This window comes from Nuphar pumila, chromosome 14 (assembly GCF_984573655.1).
Source record: "Nuphar pumila chromosome 14, dmNupPumi1.hap1.1, whole genome shotgun sequence".
Lineage (NCBI taxonomy): Eukaryota > Viridiplantae > Streptophyta > Magnoliopsida > Nymphaeales > Nymphaeaceae > Nuphar > Nuphar pumila.
The window spans coordinates 87575870-87596508 of record NC_143262.1 but is presented as its reverse complement, the minus strand read 5'-3'; the positions used below and the strand labels follow the sequence as shown (position 1 = coordinate 87596508).

Genomic DNA, 20639 nt, shown 5'->3' with positions numbered 1-20639 from the left:
GGACCAGTAGAAACAAGGTTTAGTTCCAAAACTGAACCAAATGAAGATATGAATGGTTGAATATCAATATGTATTTTTATTGATGTTTATAATATGCACTTGAGATCATGCATGCTTAGATCTATTATGTTCAATATGTTCTTATGTATATTGCATGTTTAATTGATGGATAACATGTTTATGTTATGCATGTATTATGATGAATGCATGTAATACTATGTCATGTAGTATGTGAGTATGAAATGAATGCAGGATAATAGATACCCATAAAGTTTTGTGCATATGGGTGTTCCAAAATTTACATGTTGATCCAAGGTTTCGAAAGAGGACCATGATCTGATTATTATAATGGGTTATCCCTTTGAGGTAGTTGCATTGACCCATGGCCTAATAAAGACAACCCTATTGTGCGATTCTGGATATGCTTTACCAAAGTGTGTTGAACTGAAATGACTCATGTATACCTTAGAGAGGGTAGGTGATATAAACTCTCTAGACCCTCAAACTATAAAAAAAATGCTTCGAGTGACAATAGATCGGTTGGTCCCCAAGTCCAAAGGAGTTAGGAGGCTAGACTAAAATTTTTAATCTTAGGTGGTATGTCCATATCTTCTACAAAAGTTAGGATCAATCTTGTTTAACATGTAGCCAAGACACCATGAGAGCTTTCTCTCGGTCTAGGACCCTTCATGGTGAGTGTGACTCAATGAGTCTCTCAGGAAATTAAAACACATAGCATAACCAACACCCGAGTAACAAAAGTCAGTTTTGTGGTACCCTATATATACCCGATAGAGTTCAGAAAAAGAGAAATAATAAAATAATTGTTCACTTTTCTTTTATGCAATTCATTTATCTATTCATAATTGTATCTGATGCGTGCCTGAGTTAATATATGGTTGACTATGTGATATTTTGATGATTGTATTTTCTGAATTTGAGTGTGTATTTATTCACTTGAATGTTTGGTAATATACCTTGTGCAATGCGATTGATGCATGATTATGCAGGCCTAGTGTTTTGTATATATGCAATGTTTGTGTGAATTTTACTAAGGCTCTTTAAAGTCTCATACTTATTTTTAAAATAAAAATTTCCAGGTAATAAATGATCAGTTGGGAGCGGATGCCGGATGTTGCAGGGGTGATGTGTGAAACCAATCGTTTGGGGTTCCAGAAACATCTGTTTAAACTTTTATTTAAACATTTTGATTGATTGTTTAAATTCTTAAGTTTAAGACAGAATGTGTGAATGGTTTATATTTTTTGTGGAACCATTTAACAATTAAAGTAATTTTATATTGATGGTTGAATGTGATGTGTTTCACGATTGTAACCCGCTCGAAATGTTTGACCAAAAATCTGCATTCATTATTTCTATTGTTTAAGCATTTCTTTTATGTAATGAAATCAAGTTGGTTTGGCCTTTTGGTGGTTTTGTATTAGATCTGGTGCTAGGAGAATAAAAAATACGCCCACGCTTGAGCTCATGTAATTCGTCTAGCACTTGGCAGGGTTGGAACAAATCCATTAGGAAACCTATTATATCATTACATAATGGAATCAACGTCTTAAAAAAAAGTATTTTTGGGTTAAAATTTTTGGGGTGTGACACTAGAGAGGTGTTGGCAGGTGGTATCCCAACATCAGGCGAATGACTGCCTAGCCATTGCACCATCATTGTAGACTTGTGGAAAGCCAGTGCTCCTCCGATTTTCGTGGCATTGGGGTGCCCCAAACAACCATGGTCAACGATGAACTGTTGGTATTAGCGATACCTTGGAAAAAACGATAGAAGCAAATGGTGGGTGGTCTGTGACAAAACGATTGCTAGTACTTGTTGCTGCAAAACATAGAAGGCGACAACCAGTTCCTGCTTTGCCGATGCTGGTGAGGAGTCACCAGCGATGCTGTGGCCAAGCCCAGACTCAAGCTCTGATGGACATCATGTTTTCAAAGGATCTCCAACCTTGTTTCAACTGGAGGATGAGATGAAAACAAGTTGTTCATGCTTCTCGTAACAAAAATGATCGATATTAGTTGTTGCAACTCTCGGGTATGATGGTTGCAACGACTTCATAATTAGATACGATGAATAACAATAATCTTTTGAAGCTACAACAAGTTGATGTTGTTGGGGATCCAACGAGTGCCTGAGTTGCATACTTGACTAATGTCGAATCTTACAAGATTGTTCCTTCAAATCGTTTGAACGAATCGAGAGGAACCGTCCCTTTTCCTTAACAGGATCTTTCCTCAAACTTCACAATAAATTGATGACCGAGGAGAACAACCGAAGCTCTGTACCAAATTGATGCAGTGGATAAGAGGATCACTCCCGAACCCCGCAAGAATAGGCACCCTAATGTAGCTACGAAACTAAAAAACTATGAAAATATAAAAAATGTAAAAAAATACAAAAAATAAAAATAAAAATCACTCATAATTCATTAATCTTATCTTACTGTCTCTCTGTAATGAATATCTATAAAGAAGAGGGGAAATCCTTAGAAACTTCTGATCACGACTGAGATGAATTCCACAGAAAAACTTTTGATCGATGACTTGCAGAGTTATGGCACAAGAAAATGCCATCTAGAGGGCATTTGTTTCACCCATATGGAGAAAATGAGCAACTCTGCTCAAGACATTGATTGCCAAACTTCTCTCTTCTAGATCTGTGCATCACCACAAAAGGTACTGTTGAAGACCTTTTTTGACAACTTTTTATATTCTGACCTTGCTTGTTTGTAGCAAGAATCCATTGCATTTCTTTTTCTCAGCAAGAATCTACCTTCAAACATGATTTTTGTATCATTAATTAAGAAGACTCATTGTAAAAAGATGTGCATGCCAAAAAAAAACTGAAATTGAGATGATAAATGTGAACTCAAGTAACATATTGTGGTGTTGAAGGAGAGGTGTCATTAGTCTACGAGAGTAATATCCATCTTGTTGGCCCTTTAATATTGGGATGAGTGAGAAACATTTAATATAATAACCTCTCATCTTGAGTGATATCTCGTCACTTAGAATCTTTGATGTAATTCTTGCCATAAATATAATTTTTTTTTAAAAGAAAAAAGAAAAAATGAGCTACTTTGATATGAAAATGACTATTTTTGACAGTAAAACAAACACACCAATTTTAAGGGAAAATGGTCGAAGATGAACAACTTTCTCTTTGATTGTCCATTTCACATGAAAGTGGGATCATACCTTCCCCTAGGGGATAGAGATTTCTTGCCACATTTTTTCATGGTGAGCATTTTTTTTTAATGAATACTAAAGGCTACTTTTGGAATGTGGGACTCACTTTTTTTACATTTTTCTTTAGTATGATAAAACCATTGTTTTTTTCATAAATGCAGCAAACGTACCTTTTTGCATGCTGGAACTATTAACTTTTTGCTTTTTTCATTCAACATGAAGCAGATATCAAACCATATAGTTTCCTTTTTTTTTTATTTTTTTGATAATCTGAAGCTATGTCACATGGGTGTGGGTGCGGGGATACAGCACTTCCAAAAAACCCGGGTGGGGGGTGCGGCAGGGGCAAAAATGTAAAATATATATATATATATATATATATATATATATATATATATATATATATATATATATATTTGAAGTTTTAACAGTAAACATTGTCATAATATGATTCATCATGCATGCAGTATATCAACCTAAATATCAAATTGTCAATCAAATAAGTAAAGCAATTACATAAATCGACCTAAATATCAATCAAATAAGTATTGTATAAAAGAACTAAATTACATACCAAAGTATATCCTAATGAAGTAATGGATGTTAATAATTTTCTTCTTCATCATCAAATGCATCATTAGAAGGAATATTGGGCTCAGCTAAATCCATGTTTGTTATGTTGAATTCATGTTCTCCCTCGAAGTCACACTCTTCTGGGTTTACATCCCAAAATTTGGATGTTCCTTGTCTGCGTTATAAACCCAATTTGAAAATGATAAATACAATACAAGTATATTTAAATGAAAACTAAGAAATAATCAAATAACTAAGAGATCAAATTAGTACTTGTATTCATCATTGCTTCACGAAAGTAATCGAAGATTTGAATGAACATATACTAAATCCTCTACACGCTTGCTGGTGAGTTTGTTTCTCTTCATGTTGTGGATTTGAGAATATGTGCTCCAATTTCTTTCACAACAAGATGAACTAGCAGGCTGCGATAGCAATCTTAATGCAAGACGTTGCAGAAGCGGTGTTTCTGATCCAAATGTTGACCACCATGTGATATGATCTATATTATCTTCTTCTCTCGCGAATAATGTCAGTCCATATAATCTCGAAGATGAAAATTTTCCAAACTCTTGTGTGACTTGATGTAGAAGATATGCTTCTGAAAAAAGTCCTGTCATATACATATTTCTATGTCTAGATAGCTCTGGGTCTAAATTTGAAGGGACACGACCAATACCACCAGTCCGCTACTTATTTGCATAATATTTTGGATTAAGAGAATGTGTCATGCAATGCAAAGGAGTGTTGCTCTTATCCCATCTTCTGACTAAAATTGAATGAATATGATTAAAAAATCTGAATAATCCAATGCAGAATTTTTTTCTTTATGCATAAAAACTATAGCTTGTATTTTTTCAATCATATTATCTCACATTTCATAAACTCTGTGAAGCATGGTCTCATCCTTATCAACTTCTCTTAACATTTCTCAAATAGGTTGCGTAAATTGAAGGAAGTATGCTACTCTGTCCCAAAACTCATCATCAAGAATGAATTTCTTAATTTCTTGAGCCTTGATATCATCATCAGCACGATAGAATGTCCAATTTTCATCAGTCATCATGTTAATCAAAGCATTCTTCACTCTTTAAATCCTCTTCATCATCACAATGATAGACGCAAAACCTGTTTCAGCAACCTTCAACAATTTCAAATCAGAATGCCTAATAAATATAGCATTAGCACGATGGTAGTTAACAATAAAATTCCTAATGCTTTTGACATTTCTTTCTAAATCTTCAATCCATGAACATAAAGCATATGCTTGTGAATTTTCTTCTTCTTTGGGGTTGCAGATGCACTTTAGGGCTAGATTTAAGTTGTGTGCTACACAGGGAGTCCAAAAAATATCAAGGTACTCACTCTCCAAACTCAACGCTGCACTTTTACAAACTGAAGTGTTGTCTGTAATAATTTGTACCACTTTCTGATCACTCACTTCTTTTATCACTTCTATAAACAATTCCTTCAAATACTTTGCATTTTTATATTCCCCAGATGCATCAACTGGTTTCAAGAATATTGGGCCACTAAACGAACAAGCAATAAAATTGATTAATGGACGCCTTTGAATATCTGTCCATCCATCAGACACAATAGAAACTACATTTTGCTCCCATGAATATTTTTTAATCTCTAGCAACCTCTCCACATTTGCCCTCTCTTCTGCAAGACGTGTGGTTCATATTTTTTCTGAACTTGAAGGCACATAACCACTCAAATTACAATTTGCTAAGGATGTTACTAAATCCTTCCAATAAGAATTTCTAGCCGCATTAAATGGGAGTGAACCATAATAAAAATACCTCCCAACTTTTCTATCTAATTCTTCTCTTCCATATGTATTGAATGCTGCTTGTATTGTTCCTCTACCTCCTACATTGACTTTTCTTTTTTTTTCAGCATCTTCTTGGTGGCTTGCAAATGGCACACTGACTGCAGAAGAATCGGCCATTGTCTTTCTCTTCTCATATTCTTCTTGTATTTTCTTGTATTGTCTTCGCATTGCCTCATCAATTTTTCTGCAAGCTGAAATGCCATGTCCTGGTATAGTCAACAAATAAACCTTCACTTTTGTGTAAGACCCAACAAAATCTCTTTCGCAGAGCTTGCATCGAAATCTCTTGTTTTCACCACCTCCTTCTCCAGTTTTTGCAAATTTATCTACATGTACCCATAGTGGCCCCACATCATCAATCACACTGCAACTATCGGCAAAACTAGCAGCAAAACTCACATGTTGGAATGAGGATGACGCAAGTCATTTACCTTTATCCATCATTTTTATCCTGAAAACACAAAAAAAATACATTAAAATTTTCAAATCAATTCGAAAACACAGGGAGAAGGGGGGCCTCAGCCCCTCCCCTGCCAACCCAACAAGAGAGCGAGAGCGAGGGGGGCTCGACCCCTCCCCTGCTGAAAACAAAGAGAGCAGGGGGAGGGGCTCAGCCCCTGCCTTGTCGACCTAAAAAGAGAGCCAGATGGGGGAGGGGCTCAGCCCCTCCCCTGTCAACCCAAAAAAAGAGCCAGATGGGGGAGGGGCTCGACCCCTCCCCTATCGACCCAAAAAAAGAGCCAGATGGGGGAGGGGCTCGGCCCCTCCCCTGTCAACCCCAAAAAAGAGCCAGATGGGGGAGGGGCTCGGCCCCTCCCCTATCGACCCAAAAAAAGAGCCAGATGGGGGAGGGGCTCGGCCCCTCCTCTGTCGACCCCAAAAAAAAAGCCAGATGGGGGAGGGGCTCGGCCCCTCCCCTGTCGACCCAAAAAAAGGTCCAAATGGGGGAGGGGCTCGACCCCTCCCCTGTCGACCCAAAAAAAAAAGCCAGATGGGGGAAGGGATCAACCCCTTCTGTGCCGAAAAATGAGGAAGCAGGAGGGGCTCAGCCCCTCCCCTGCCGACCCAACAAGAGATAGAGAGAGGGGGGGGGGGGGGGCTTCGCCCCTTCCCTGTTGACCCAACAAGAGAGCGAGAAGGGAAGGGAGTGCTCGACCCCTCCCCTGTCGACCCAGAAAAAGGGCCAAATGGGGGAGGGGCTCGACCCCTCCCCTGTCGACCCAAAAAAAAAAGCCAGATGGGGGAAGGGATCAACCCCTTCTGTGCCGAAAAATGAGGAAGCAGGAGGGGCTCAGCCCCTCCCCTGCCGACCCAACAAGAGATAGAGAGAGAGGGGGGGGGGGCTTCGCCCCTTCCCTGTTGACCCAACAAGAGAGCGAGAAGGGAAGGGAGTGCTCGGCCCCTCCCCTGCCGACCCAAGAAGAGAGTGATAGGGTACATACCTGCGAAAGGAGAGGAGGAGCCTGGGAGGCGGAGTTGGGGCGGCGATGAGAGAGAGCTCAAGCTCAGAGAGAGAGAGAGGAGAGATTAGGGCAATTTTTTTTTTGCCCTAATCCTCTTTTTCATCGTGTTTTTTTTTACGCCCAAACAGTGGACAAAAATGACCCTAGGTGCGTTGACCGCACCCAGGGTCATGTTGACCGCACCCGGTGGTGCACCCGCATGCTCACCCGCGTCGCATCGCGTCGACGCGGGTGCGGCATCTGTTTTGCCGAGTCTCTGTGACATAGATCTGAAGGAAAAACCCCTCCACCAATCACCCCACATTGGCTGACCTCTCGCTGGTAAAACCCTTGAGGCCCCCCTACTCACCAAAGAGTACGCCCAACTTTGGCCTTGTGGCGAAGAATGCAACCTGTGGGTCCCTATTGACATTCACAAGTCGCCCCTATCAGATTAGCGGAGCCCTTGTGGGCAACCATGTAGTTTTTTCTATGAAAATTGTTTTACATAATTTTACAGTCATGTGAAACACCAACTGGATGAGATTTGCATCTCAAACAAATGCCCCGTGAGGACACGTTTGGAAGTGAGTACATAGTAGGAAAAGTGAAAATATGAAAAAAAAACTATAACTTTTTTTTGAAAGGAAAGTTTTTCTAAACAATATGATTTTTTTATACGAAAAATTACTCCACCTACTGAGGTAACCTTTTGCATTAGGCGCTCATTCACCACAACACATCTCATTCTATGGGCTGCCACAATAAGAGTTTCCTTCATCTTCATCTTCCTCCTACCTTCACCATTTTCGAGTTTCTCTCTCTCTCTTGTCTTCCTCTTACCCACCACCGGTTTCAGCTCACTTTCACACTCTCTCTTGGATGCAGTCAATCCACTTCTCTCTCATTTTTTTTTATAATTTTTCACTCTGTTTCATTTGAAAAAATTATCATATCAAAACTTCTAATAGGCATTTTTTTTTTCTATGGGATTTTTTCTTGCTTCCAAACGTGCCCACAAGGAAAAGACATGATCTAGTGATAGCCCTTTTGCTATCGTCCGAGATGTTTGTGGACCATAGGCTTTAATGACATTACTTGCTAGTGGCGACTTCAAAATCAATAAACAATGATTTTCTCTTGAAAATCATTAAATAGAATAATGATTTTTTGAAAGATGGATATATGTATCTCTAACATAAGAAAAAGAATTTCAATTTCCTGAAAATTTATAAAATACTATACATGCAGCTTTTTGGGGGCTCAAGTACTTTTGCTAAATGCTCAGGCTCGATCACTGGATCCACCTTCATTTAGGGCCCCATGTCTAAGAGACATGACATGACACGACACGCAGTGTATACTATGACATGTGCAAACATGATTTCATATTTTAAATGGGTTTTATTTTTAATTAATATCTGTATTAATAAATTAGTTTTATATTTAATTATTAAAAATATATTTTACCAACTAATTGAAAAAATTAACCTTGTGCTCTAATTTTCACAAAAAACGTGATTGCACCAGACCCACCGTCCATCAAAGGAGACCCTAAAGGGGTAAGCCCTAAATTGATGTAGTCTCTCTATCCGATGGCATAGTCATGAGGACACGTCAGCCGCTTGAGAAGACTTATGACATGGATGATGCACAAAGTTTAGCTTCTCAATATTTTCTTATGTTTTGATAATAATTTTGTGCGATATGATTTTAACATTTAAACCTATTTTATATATTTGTATTTGAAAAAAATTGCACATTAACTAAAAATGTTTATGAATATAAAATTTTGAATAATATACTTGAACCTTCTCTCAATTTGCATTTTTCTTTCATGTTCCCAATTACAGGTGCTCTACTTTTTTGAGACATTTTTATCCTTCACACAAGCAAATATTGTCCCTATGATAATAATGCATCACCAATTGGGGGTAAAATGGGGCAATGTTTTAGAAAGGGTGCCATCACATACAAACACCTTTAGATCTCCCATTACCAGATTGTTTAGAACCAATCGGACCTCGTGGATGGAATCAACATGTTGAAAATAATGGGAACCGGCTGCCTTTCTTTCCAAGTGGTGGTGGTCTATGGGTGGCAAAACCTGACACGACCCGCCAACCCGCCTCTTAGGCAGGTTCGGGCTTGGCTTAACCGGTTCGTGTCATAAACGGGTTGACCCGCTTAACCCGTTTATTAAACGGGTCGGGTTCGTGTTAGGGGTATGCCAACCCGCCAACCCGGCTGACCCGTTTAATAATTGGGTTAGGCGGGCTGGTCAACCCGTTTACCCGAACCCGACCCGCCAACCCGTTTACCTGACCCCCCCGCTAACCCACCAACCCGTTTATTCGACCCAACCCGTTTATTAAACGGGTTAACCGGGTCGTGTCGGGTTACCCATTTAATAAATGGGTCGGGTTCGTGTTTGCCACAGCTGACCCGTTTAATAAAGGGGTCGGGTTCGTGTTGAGGTATGATGACCCACCAACCCGCCGACATGACCCGCCGACATGACCCGCCAACCCGACCCGATTGCCACCCCTAATAAGCGCATACAAGGGGGTCTCAGACCGTACTTTAGGGCTAAGTATGGACTGGATTCGTTCCATCTTTGTCTCATGTCTAGACAGCTTTGTAACTCTTAGGGCCGATATCTCATGGCCCCTGGTCATGCTTATCTTTATTAATAAAAACAAGTTTATCTTTGACTAAAAAAATCAATCCTCTGTTTGGTTGTTTCCAGAGAATGTTAGGCCCATATCACCAAATTCAGAAACATGAGTTCATTCGTGGAATTAATTAGGGGTAAAAGGTTGGCTCCTAAATGAAAAATTTCCTTAGAATATTGCTTCAAAATACATCCACTTAACTTTATTCTCAAGTGCAATAGGATCGGAGCAGAGTAACAAATATGGCAAGATTTAGATAATATCGCGAGAAATTGACTGAAAGTTTAAAACAGCAATTTCTCTCAAGATTTATGAAAAAACATAAATACCACGATTTAAACACGATATTTACATTTTAAACGGCTATTTATCGTAAAAAAACCATATATTTTATTTTAAAATAATTTTGATTAATATTTTCTTATAAAACCTATTTTAATTTATTTTTTTATTACCAAAATTTTGCCAAAAAATGCGAGATTTATCAATTTTTTTCAAATTCTCACGAGTTTTTGGAAAAAGAGATTTTAATGTACTTATGAAGTTGGAAAGAAAAACGTGATCAAATAAGTTCAACCGGTGCTTGGCACTAGCAGGAGAGCAACCTAAAAAATGAAAAGAAAAAAAAAAAGGAGAAAAAGGAAGAAGTTGAGTTTCTTGATAAATATAAAAAGTGTGTTTCTTACCTTTCTAATCTAAGACAACCTTCCTGAATGTGTGGGCTTTGCATCTGGATTTTTGAACATGCAACATTGCAGTACCATTTTGTTTTACGACGAGGAACCCTCGCCGCGAACCAGGCTACTTGATGGGCCTGCCTCCTTGTGAAGTAAATTCCGTGTCGAGTCACCGACACCCAAACCCTTACGGAGCCCTCCAGTTAAAGGCACCTGCACACCCGGTAGGAGTCAAACTTGGGATGAAGGAGACAGCACCTTCTCCCGAGGCCTGCGGCCAGTTGGGCGATCCAGGTGGGTGTCATTGCAGTGCGAATATTATGTACAGGAGGAAAAACAATTCATAAATTCAATATTTTTCTTAAGAACTTAGTGTTAGTTGTGCTGGTGTAAGAAAGAATGTAGCCTATATTGGTGTCATTTTCAGCATTCCTTCCCCTCCAAATGCAATGGTCATGAAAGTAGAACTTAAAATCCAAATAAATTGATCATAAACATATATATTTAATTAAAACAAGAGATCGAACGAATTGACTATGATGACATGATACTTTATTTATTTTCCATGCAAAATTCATTCTTGTATGCACAACCAGACATGACAAATTATTCCATGATCATGTTGTTTGACATATGGTCAAATGTCTAGAGAAAATGGATAGTAAGAAAGCTTAGACTTAGCCCCAAGGGGGATTGGCCTAGTGGGGTGGGGCTTTGGCTTTTAGATGGGCAGTCAAGGTTCTTTTCTCATGTCACCCCTCTGTGCAAGCCAATTCGCAGCATAGGCCCCCGAGGGCAGGAATCCTAGCTTCAAAGTTTTACGCAGCCGGCCCGATTACTGTAGGTATGGCAGGCTGAGCTAGCGACCAGGTCTTTGTGCCGGGTGCTGTTTCTTCGGGTTATAAATTCAGAAAAAAAAAACAAAGCTTAGGCTATTTATTAATTTAAGAAAGTTGGTCCTGTTAGCAGCACTTGACTCTCAATATCCATGTCTAATTAAGATGCATCTAATGAGGACATGATGTCACAATATTGCTCACATATAAATAAAACATAATACACAATCTTACTACTGTTAACACAACTAGAAAATCGGCTCGCTCATATGGCCAGGTCTTATAAAATCAAATGGTAAAAAAGGTCTATATCAAATACATTTGTCAATATTGAAAGTAAAATTAATTAGAATCATAGACATATTGAACTCACACCCAAATCAAGGAGATTGGGTTTGGGTCTAATTCTTAGACCTAATTAAAAAACATATATATTGAAGACCTGACCCGATACATACCTGATCCTGAACCTGTTAACCTATGTGTGTCCATAATTTTCAGCTGCACCCAGTTTTGGGCTCGAACTTGAATTAAATTGAGTTGAGTTTTTGTTTTACTTTTAGACCTGATATTTAAAATTGGATATGATAAGACCTGATGTGAACCCGACCCAATTACACTCCTAAATTGCTAATAACCAAAATCGCTAATAACTAAAGGCCTTGACAGTTATGCATGAAAATGATCAACCTCATGCATACAAGTTTTTCTTCGTATAGCCAACAAGTTGAGATAGAGAAAAAGAGATGGAGAATCATGGCGAAATAGGTGTTTATGAGAGAGACTCCCCATTTTATACCTATTAAGGAGGAAGAGATGTTTTGGAGAGAGTGAAAGAAATTTCTTCATTTTTTTATTTAGTTACGCCGAGAAACCCAAGGCCTGGGAGTGGAGGGGGGGGGGGGGGGGGGGGGGGGGAAGCGGGGCCCTGCCCCACCTCGCCCCGTTTGGAAATCCATCCCCATTCGGGGATGGAGGCAGGGATGGACGTACACTTTTCCTCGCCCCGCCCCATCCCGTCCCCGTCACTTTTCCCCGCCATATCCCTGCCCCGCCCTGCCTCATCCCCGTTTGAACCGGGGATGGAGGACATGAAACGGGGATGAAGGCGGGGGTGGAGGTTAAAATCCATCCCGGGCGGGGATGGAGGTTCTAATCTTGAGGCACGGCGGGGGTGGAGACCTTGTCCCCCGCCCCACTGCCATCCCTAACTGGGAATGGGTAGATCAAAGATTGACACCCAGAGGAGAAAACTATGTGGCTGGGACCCTCACCCCAGGAGCTTTGCTATGGTAATTAAAGAAAGAGAGAAAAATACCAACGGGCTCCGTTTGTATGGCAAGACGTTGCATGTTCGAATCCCTATGGTATAGTTGTATAACGGGTAGGGGTCTGCCTAAACCCAGCTTTCTCTGACAAGGAAAAACAAAGAAAGATAAAAAAAAATGTGGAGACAGAGTGATTATAAATGGTAATTAATTTTTTTAAAAAGTACTACAACGTGTCATGTAAGTATGTCTTTTTTTTTAAGAAAACTTTATGCAAATTCCCCTAAAGAGTCCTAATGACATTCTCAATTCACACCACAAGAATGTCAATTTAAAAAATAAGGTCTAGGCTTTTTCACCTAATACCCTTGCTTTTGTTTTTATAATATTTAGGATTTAGGAAAAACACGACAAAATACATATTTATTTCTCTTTCTTTTCGTAAGTCATGATAAAGTCTTTTTCTAGTTGACTTCTCATTACTCCTCTCTCACCTGTACTGTGATAATTTTTTCAATCTTCTTTAAATGAATTTTACTTAAAATTTTAAAAAACAAAGTTGGATTAGGAGTTTGAAATATCAAGAAAATTTTTGGGGATCTTTTACTCAAATTTTTAATAAATATTCAATCATAAAAAATCATATTTTTTGATCCAATTACAATGATCCAATAATCGATTCCAAGCAAATGAACCATGCTAATATCTTTAGAATTAGATTTGCAAAAAAAAACTTATGAAAAATCTCGGTTCATACTAGTTTATATATTTTGCTGGTTTATATATATGTATATATATGGCTGTAGATAAAAAGATGAAAAAATTCGCCAAGAAGAGTTTTTAAAGATTTAAATAAAAATGATTTTGAAATTTATGTTGGTTTTAAAAGATGTGATGGGATTCTTCTACGCTATATGTGATTGATTATTTATTTATCAAGTGGCAAGGGATGACATAATCAAGGTTGATATTTTTACCTTAGAAAATGCTTTCTTAAGCCTTTTGATCTTTGGCAAATGCACTTGTGTGGTAAGCTTGGATGGTGTACCCACCCAAGCGAAACCCAATACAAGAAAGTGTGTTCTCAATTAATATGTGTGTAAAGAATATAAAATTTTTTAAGAAAATTAAAGAAGAAAGAAAATACAAAAGAGGTCCGACCCATTTATTAGTGGACCAGGTTTTGTCCTGGTTCTTAATGGGCTTGGGTTTGAAGAGCAGCCCATGACATGGCCCATTGGCCCAATGTTCAACGGGTCGGTCTAGCATGACTCAAACCCATTTGTAGGTTATTTCAAATGATAATTAATTTCTATAATACCAAAAACAATGAATTAAATGAAAGATTAATGCAGTTAGTTAATTATTTTTATATTTTCTATCAATGCAGCTAATTAGGTAAATAGTAATAGTTATCAAGTTACTATGCAACCAGCTACATGCCCATCGGGTCAGTCCAAGCCCAACTCATGTATATAATGTGTCAAGTTTGTGCCCAATAAAAGACTTAAAATTTTGACTCAAATCTAGCCTATAATGAGCCAAAGCAGCTTGGCCATCGCCCCCTCCAGCCCATTGCCCACACCTGTCAACAAGCAGAGGGTGATAAGGTGTACGACTACCATTAGGGATGGCAGTGGACCGGGCGGGGGACAAGGCATCCACCCCCGCCCCGTTTCAAAATCCGAACCTCCATCTCCGCCTCCATCTTTGAATGGGGATGGATTTTAACCTCCATCCCCGTTTCATGTTCTCCATCCCCAGTCCAAATGGGGACGAGGCAGTGCGGGGCCCAATTTTCCCTTAGTCTATAGTCATCCCTTAAAGGATTGAGAATGGGGTGGGGCTGGGCTAGGCGGGGATTGGGGCGTGGCAGGGCTAGGCAGGGATTGGGACGGGGACGAGATGGGAAAAAGTGTAAGTCCATCCCCGCCTCCATCCCCGTAAGGGGATAGATTTTAACCTTCATCCCCGCCTCCATTCCCGTTTCATGCCCTTCATCCCCGGTCCAAACAGAGCGAGGCGGGGCGAAGCCCCATTGCCATTCCTAGATACCATCATTTGTCACAAGATAGGTTACATCCTATATTTAATCATAGCCATCCAATCAACCGCTAGAGATTGCTCCACAATTTTGCATCGATGTGGACTGATCCTAGCCTTCCCGATGCTTCTGGACGGCTAGGATTGACATAAGATGAAACCCGTCCTATGTCAAACTAAGAGATCCTTTTTGGATCAGGTGCAGCAAATGCAATGTGATTTCACTGGATCTGGTCTCAGTCTGGGGTGTGGCTGTCATTGATTGCGCATCTTTTGCAATGTCTGATCTCGTCCTTGAGCTATCATCATACTCCATTAACTTTCAGAGAACATAATAGATTGGTATGGGACTCTCTCTCTCTCTCTCTCTCTCTCAACACACGCGCGTATACAAAAGAATGGAATCCATATGGAAAGGGTACGCACAAAACCCTGGGGATGCTTTATTAATATCCAAAACATTACAACAAAATATCCTCTCTAGACACACACATTAAAAAGGCAACTCCAAGACTTGGAAAACAAATCCAAACAATTCAAACACTTGTCGACTCTTATTGCAATGCAAATAAAAGAGTTCCACTTGCATCAACAAAGCACAAAACGCATTCCCCTTCTTTATTAATCGTCTTCGATTGCATCATTAGATCTCAGTCTGTCTTTAATGAAGCCTTTCACTCCTCCATGCTCATGACGCAGCGAATTCCTTGACCACTGAGCATCAAATCAAAGGCCTTGTTGATCTCAGAGAATGGAATACGGTTTGTCACAAACTTCTCCAGCTCAACCTCCTGCACATATTATTTACAACTTAGCAACACCACCATCAATGAATCTCTCTCTCTCGGTGTGTGTTTGAGGAAACTAATAGATACTCTACTATTTATATTGTTAGAACAGTGAGAGGGCTTACGTTCTTCATGTATAGCTCAACAACCCTTGGGATGTCAGTGCGAGTCTTATAGTTGCCATAGATGGTTCCAGTCAGAGTTCTCTCTGTCAAGAAGTTCATAGGGTGTGTCTTGAATACAGCTTCCTTGTGTGGAACACCAACGAGGACAGCCACACCCCACCCCTGTATAATAGAGTGGGATTGTTTTTAGAACTTCAAGCTTTTCAAAGGCATCATATTTGATGTCACAAATGAAGAAAAACACAATGAACAATAGCAAGTATAAGAAATTGAGGTTTCAACGAAGAGAACACAAATTTTAATGATTTTTTTAGTTGAGGATCCAAAAAGGATGCCACCCGCGACGATCGATGAACATGACACTTAATTACTTACGTCGTGAACACATTCGAAGGCGGAGATCATGGCATCAATGCTGCCAGTGCACTCAACAGCCCTATCAACACCACCGTTTGTAATCTCAACTATCACCTGCAAATTCCCCAAACATTTAATTTGCCATTGCACTAGAGTATGAGAATTAATGAATTAATTTTTCTTTTGTTTGCGTTAATAAAGAAAATTGTTTCCTTGAAAGGAAGCCAAGAGATGGAGTTTGTAGAAAGAAACCTGTTGGACAGGTTTGTCGTAGTCCTTTGGGTTCAGAAACTCTGTGCAACCAAATTTCTTCGCTGCAGCAAGAGAAAAGCAAAAAGCTATCAGTAATTCCATCTACATATGGAATCACAAGAGACTGAACATGACAATAGCAATTCCAGCTCACCTTGTTCATATCTCTCAGGGTTAAGGTCGACCCCAATAATCCTTGAAGCACCAACAAATCTTGCACCCTCAATAGCCTAATAGCATGCACCACAATGACGTTTCATACCAAGAATTCCACTAAAAAAATATGTCACACAATAACCTAACCTAAGTAGGGAAAGAACTTACAGCAAGGCCTACAACACCCAATCCAAAGATAGCCACAATTTGACCTTTCTTTGGCTTAGCAACATTCACAGTAGCACCAAAACCTGGAATGAAAGTGTTCAAAATAACTATTAATCACCACAAAAATTGCCCCAAGGGGGTTTGCATAGTGGGGTGGGGCCTTGGCCCCTAGACGAGTGGTCAAGGTTCAATTTCCATGGGTGTCTCCCTTTGCGCAAGCCAATACCTAGCATAGGCTCTGGAGGCAGGGGTCCAGCCTTAGAGTTTTATGCTGCCTGCACGATGATCGTACGTATGGCAGGCTAAGCCAGTGCAACCTGGTTTTCGTGGTGGGTATGGTTTCTTAGGGTTACAAATGAAAAAAAAAAGAATCACCACAGAAATTACTTTAAAAGGAACTTCTTCTTAAATGATGAAAGAACAAAAGATTCTAAGGATGCAAACTGATGAAGTGTTTGTGTTATACCTGTTGAAAATCCACAACTGAGGATACAAACTGTTTCAAGAGGAGCCTCTGGGTTGACCTTGGCAACACAACCAGAATGCACAACAGTGTATTCACTGAAGGTAGAGGTGCCCAAGAAGTGGTAGATGGGTTGGCCATTGATGGAGAACCTTGTCTGCCCATCAGCAAGCATCACACCCCTGTCTGGGTCGATCCTAAGGAGGTCACACATGTTGCTCTCTTCAGACTTGCAGTGAGCACATTCACCACACTCCCCAGTGAAGACAGGCAGCACGTGATCACCAGGCTGAAGATCTGTCACTCCCTCACCAACACTCTCAATGATCCTGCCAATTTGCGAATCAGCCTTTGAGGAAAAGAGTGGGAAAAAATGTTCATACTGGGCATTGTCATTTACAGATGAAATCCCTACTTGTATACTTTTTCAAGGGTAAAAACATCTTGTCTAAGCAAGGTTAAGAATGACATTTCATCTGAATTTTAACCATCAACTTGATTTCAAGGTGTAGTTCAGCAATTTTATCATAGTACATAGCCCAGATTTTTTTTGAATTAAAGTAAAATTTCATCATCTTGAAAGTTGATCCACAAAATATGTCTAGCCATGCCTATTAAACTTTATATTTACCTTGCTCGTAAGCCAAGCAATTAGCAAGCTACTTCCAAATAATATTTAACATATATACTTCTTTCCTTCTAGATCGACATTGCCTTTTCATGCTCTCAGGTGCCAACTTCATAACAGGCAAGCTAGAAAGCCATGAAGAAGGGTCTCCTGTTTGAAGATAAAGAATTTCTAGTGTGGGTGTCTGATAGCAAGCAGCCAATCATACATAGCCCACGGTTAACCTGAGTTACTGGTAGAATATGATGCAAAAGGGAGTTACCAGTCATGGGTTAGTGGGTATACGTTAGAAACGGTTTGGAATCCACGATTGTGTTGTGGTTCCTAAACTTAAGGAGTAAGTTATGTAATTCATGGTTAATAATGGGTCATGAGTAGTGGCTATTAATAAGGAAGTGATAGTTATATGTTTACCTTTTTAGCTATAAATAGAGAGTCTTGGAGGTTGTACGAGATGTATAATCTTTCACCTTTTGCTTTTACCTTGTGTTAAGGATTTTCAACATTTTACTTTATTGTTAAGTTAATATTTTATATTGTTGCTGCGTATATCTTTGCTTTATTCCAAGAGTCACTCCAACTGAGATTATTATTTAATGGTATCACTGAAAAGTTGGATCCTTAAAACTGAAATGGCTCTTTAGGGAACATGGGACTGTTTCTGAAATATCATGCCAAAGATGGGACGATGAATGGAATTTTGCAGATCATGACTACGATTTTGCCAAATAGACTAGTGTCCATTTGAAAAAGAGAAAAGAAACAGATAATAAAAAATGAAGTCAACCAATATGATATCCAGTAAAGAAAGAGACTTACCCTCCAGCCTCATGACCAAGGATTCTAGGGAACACTGGTGTCTGCCCCTGCATCATTCGCAGAAAATTAGCAGCAAAAATTAGAATGAGTATTATCGAAGACGATGAACCCTCGCCGAGAACTGGGTCACTCTAAGTTTACCTTTGCTTCCCAGAAATAAACATCAGTGTGGCAGAGAGCGGTGAAGAGTATCTTGATCCTGACTTCCATTGCTTGAGGTGGAGCAACCTCAACCTCCTCAATCACCAATGGCTTGCCTGCCTCCCATGCAACAGCAGCTGCCCACCAACGCCCACATACACAAACAAGAGGTTAGAAGAAAAGTTTTAACAATCAGAAACTATAAAGACGTATGGAACTGCAGATTAAGACCTATCAAACGCCAAAGCAACAAATCTTTTGCATGATCTGCCCACACACCCACCACAAGGAAAACATGGGTTTTGATATTTTGTCTCAAGATCCAGAAGAAAAAAGATAACAACAAATCAACAAAGATTGTGGATTTCTAATTTGTTTCCTCCCTTCTCTCCCAGTCTCTCAAAAGCAGAAAAAAAGGTGAGAAACTAGACAGACCCTAATAACGATTATTAGCATCACATCCCACAAAACCCATCGAATCAAAAATAAGTTTTTTTCCCCAGATCTGAGAGGAACACTCCCTACCTTTGCATTTGATGACATGACCAGCCGCAGCCATTTCTCTTCAACACCCAACAAAGAGATAGAAATAGATAGAGAACAAGGAAACTCAGCCCGTCCTGAGCAGTGGAATTTCCTCGGTGGAGAAGGCATTGTTGGTTGGGGCTATTTATAGAACAACGCAAAGAGAGAGAGAGAGAGAGAGAGAGAGAGAGAGAGAGAGAGAGAGAGAGAGAGAGATCCCTTTCATACATTGGATCAATACCACCCGCTCGCGGTTTTTCCTTAACGTGCATCCATTTTAAAATTATTCTATCCATCTAAATCCTCAGCCTCTTCTAGAGAGAGAAAAAGGTTCGCTTGTAATCAATTCCTCCATATCGTAAGATTTGGACAACTTGGCACGTGCTTGACCATGGATCACTTGGCTTGTGCTTGACCATAGCTGGGTTCAGAGTAGTCATGGGCTCAGTGACTTGGTCATAGACTAGGCTTAGTCTTTAAAGGCTCGGGATAGCCATTTTCAGATCGGTGGTGGGCTTGGTCCGGTCAATTAAGAAGCACTATTGAAGTCGATTTTTTACGTGCTTAGCTCAGTTAGGTTCTTTCTTTGGTGAATGCTGCGAAATTTGAGTTTGAGAATTGAGCTCGACTTAGTTCTTTGATTTGGAGAATATTTATGTCAAAGGCGTAGAGTTTCTCGGTCAATCGAGCCTAGTTGAATTATTCACAAGGTTGGTCTAGATTAGTCTTGTTAATTTGGTTGCCTATCTTGGTCGATGAGGAATTTGCATAATTTGACTGTCCCAGATCCAAACCACCGATCTGACGACTTCCCAATATATTTTGGGACCCTAGACATGCATTCACAGTAAATAAGGTCGTGCTAGTGAAAAGACTCATGACATGTCATGATGTACAAATTTTGTTTCTTTATATTTTTAATATATTTCGATTATTTTTGCATCATCCTTGATAAATTAAATTTAGCGTTGAACATAGCTAGTATATTTATACTTGATAATTTTGAATTGTATTCTATATTGATTAAAATTTTAATCAATATAATATTCATAAGTTAAATATTTGAAAAAAATAAATGTTCACAAGTCCTAATTTTTTTTTAAAAATTCACATGTTTGCATCTTGTATCCATGTTTACACTTGTGAATATGTTGATGGTGAATAAGAAGAAGAAGAAAGATGACAATGAGGATAGCAGTACATCGCTAAATCAGATGAAATTATGCCAAACAAAGTCCTATGTGTTCATAACCTTCCCAAAACTTGATAGCATAATGACAAAAGTTAAAAACGGCAAAATCTTGGGAGTCAAAAAACTCTAGAGATTTTGAAAATTTTCATAAATCTTGCATTTTTTGGCAAAATCTTGGCAATAAAAAATAAATTTAAAAATACATAAAAATCTAAGAAAATATAAATAAAACACATTTAAAAATAAAAATCTCACGATAAATATATGCTAAAATTGTAAATATCGTGATATTTGTCACGGTTTGAAAAACTCATGAGAAATTATCGTTTTAAACATTCAGGCAATTTCTCGCCATATTTGTTACAGAGCTTGATAGAATGTTTTTAACACTTGCAGAACCTTTATTCCCCCACTATGAAGTTGGAAGGAAAACATGAACAGATTAAATTAATAAGTTCAAGG

At 39.1% G+C, this 20639-nt stretch overlaps 1 protein-coding gene across 1 annotated transcript; it reads right to left on the bottom strand.

Annotated features, from left to right (window-relative positions):
• Positions 1-15237: 15237 nt before the first annotated feature.
• LOC149817268 (alcohol dehydrogenase 2-like) lies at positions 15238-19103 on the bottom strand. Its single transcript, XM_089987372.1, has 10 exons — positions 18986-19103; positions 18461-18597; positions 18320-18366; positions 16876-17201; positions 16410-16492; positions 16240-16315; positions 16086-16147; positions 15852-15947; positions 15477-15638; positions 15238-15354 (listed from the first exon to the last, which is right to left on the bottom strand). The coding sequence occupies exons 1-10, from the start codon at positions 19017-19019 to the stop codon at positions 15238-15240; spliced, it is 1140 nt and encodes a 379-aa protein (XP_089843498.1). The 5' UTR covers positions 19020-19103.
• Between the last annotated feature and the right edge of the window lie 1536 nt (positions 19104-20639).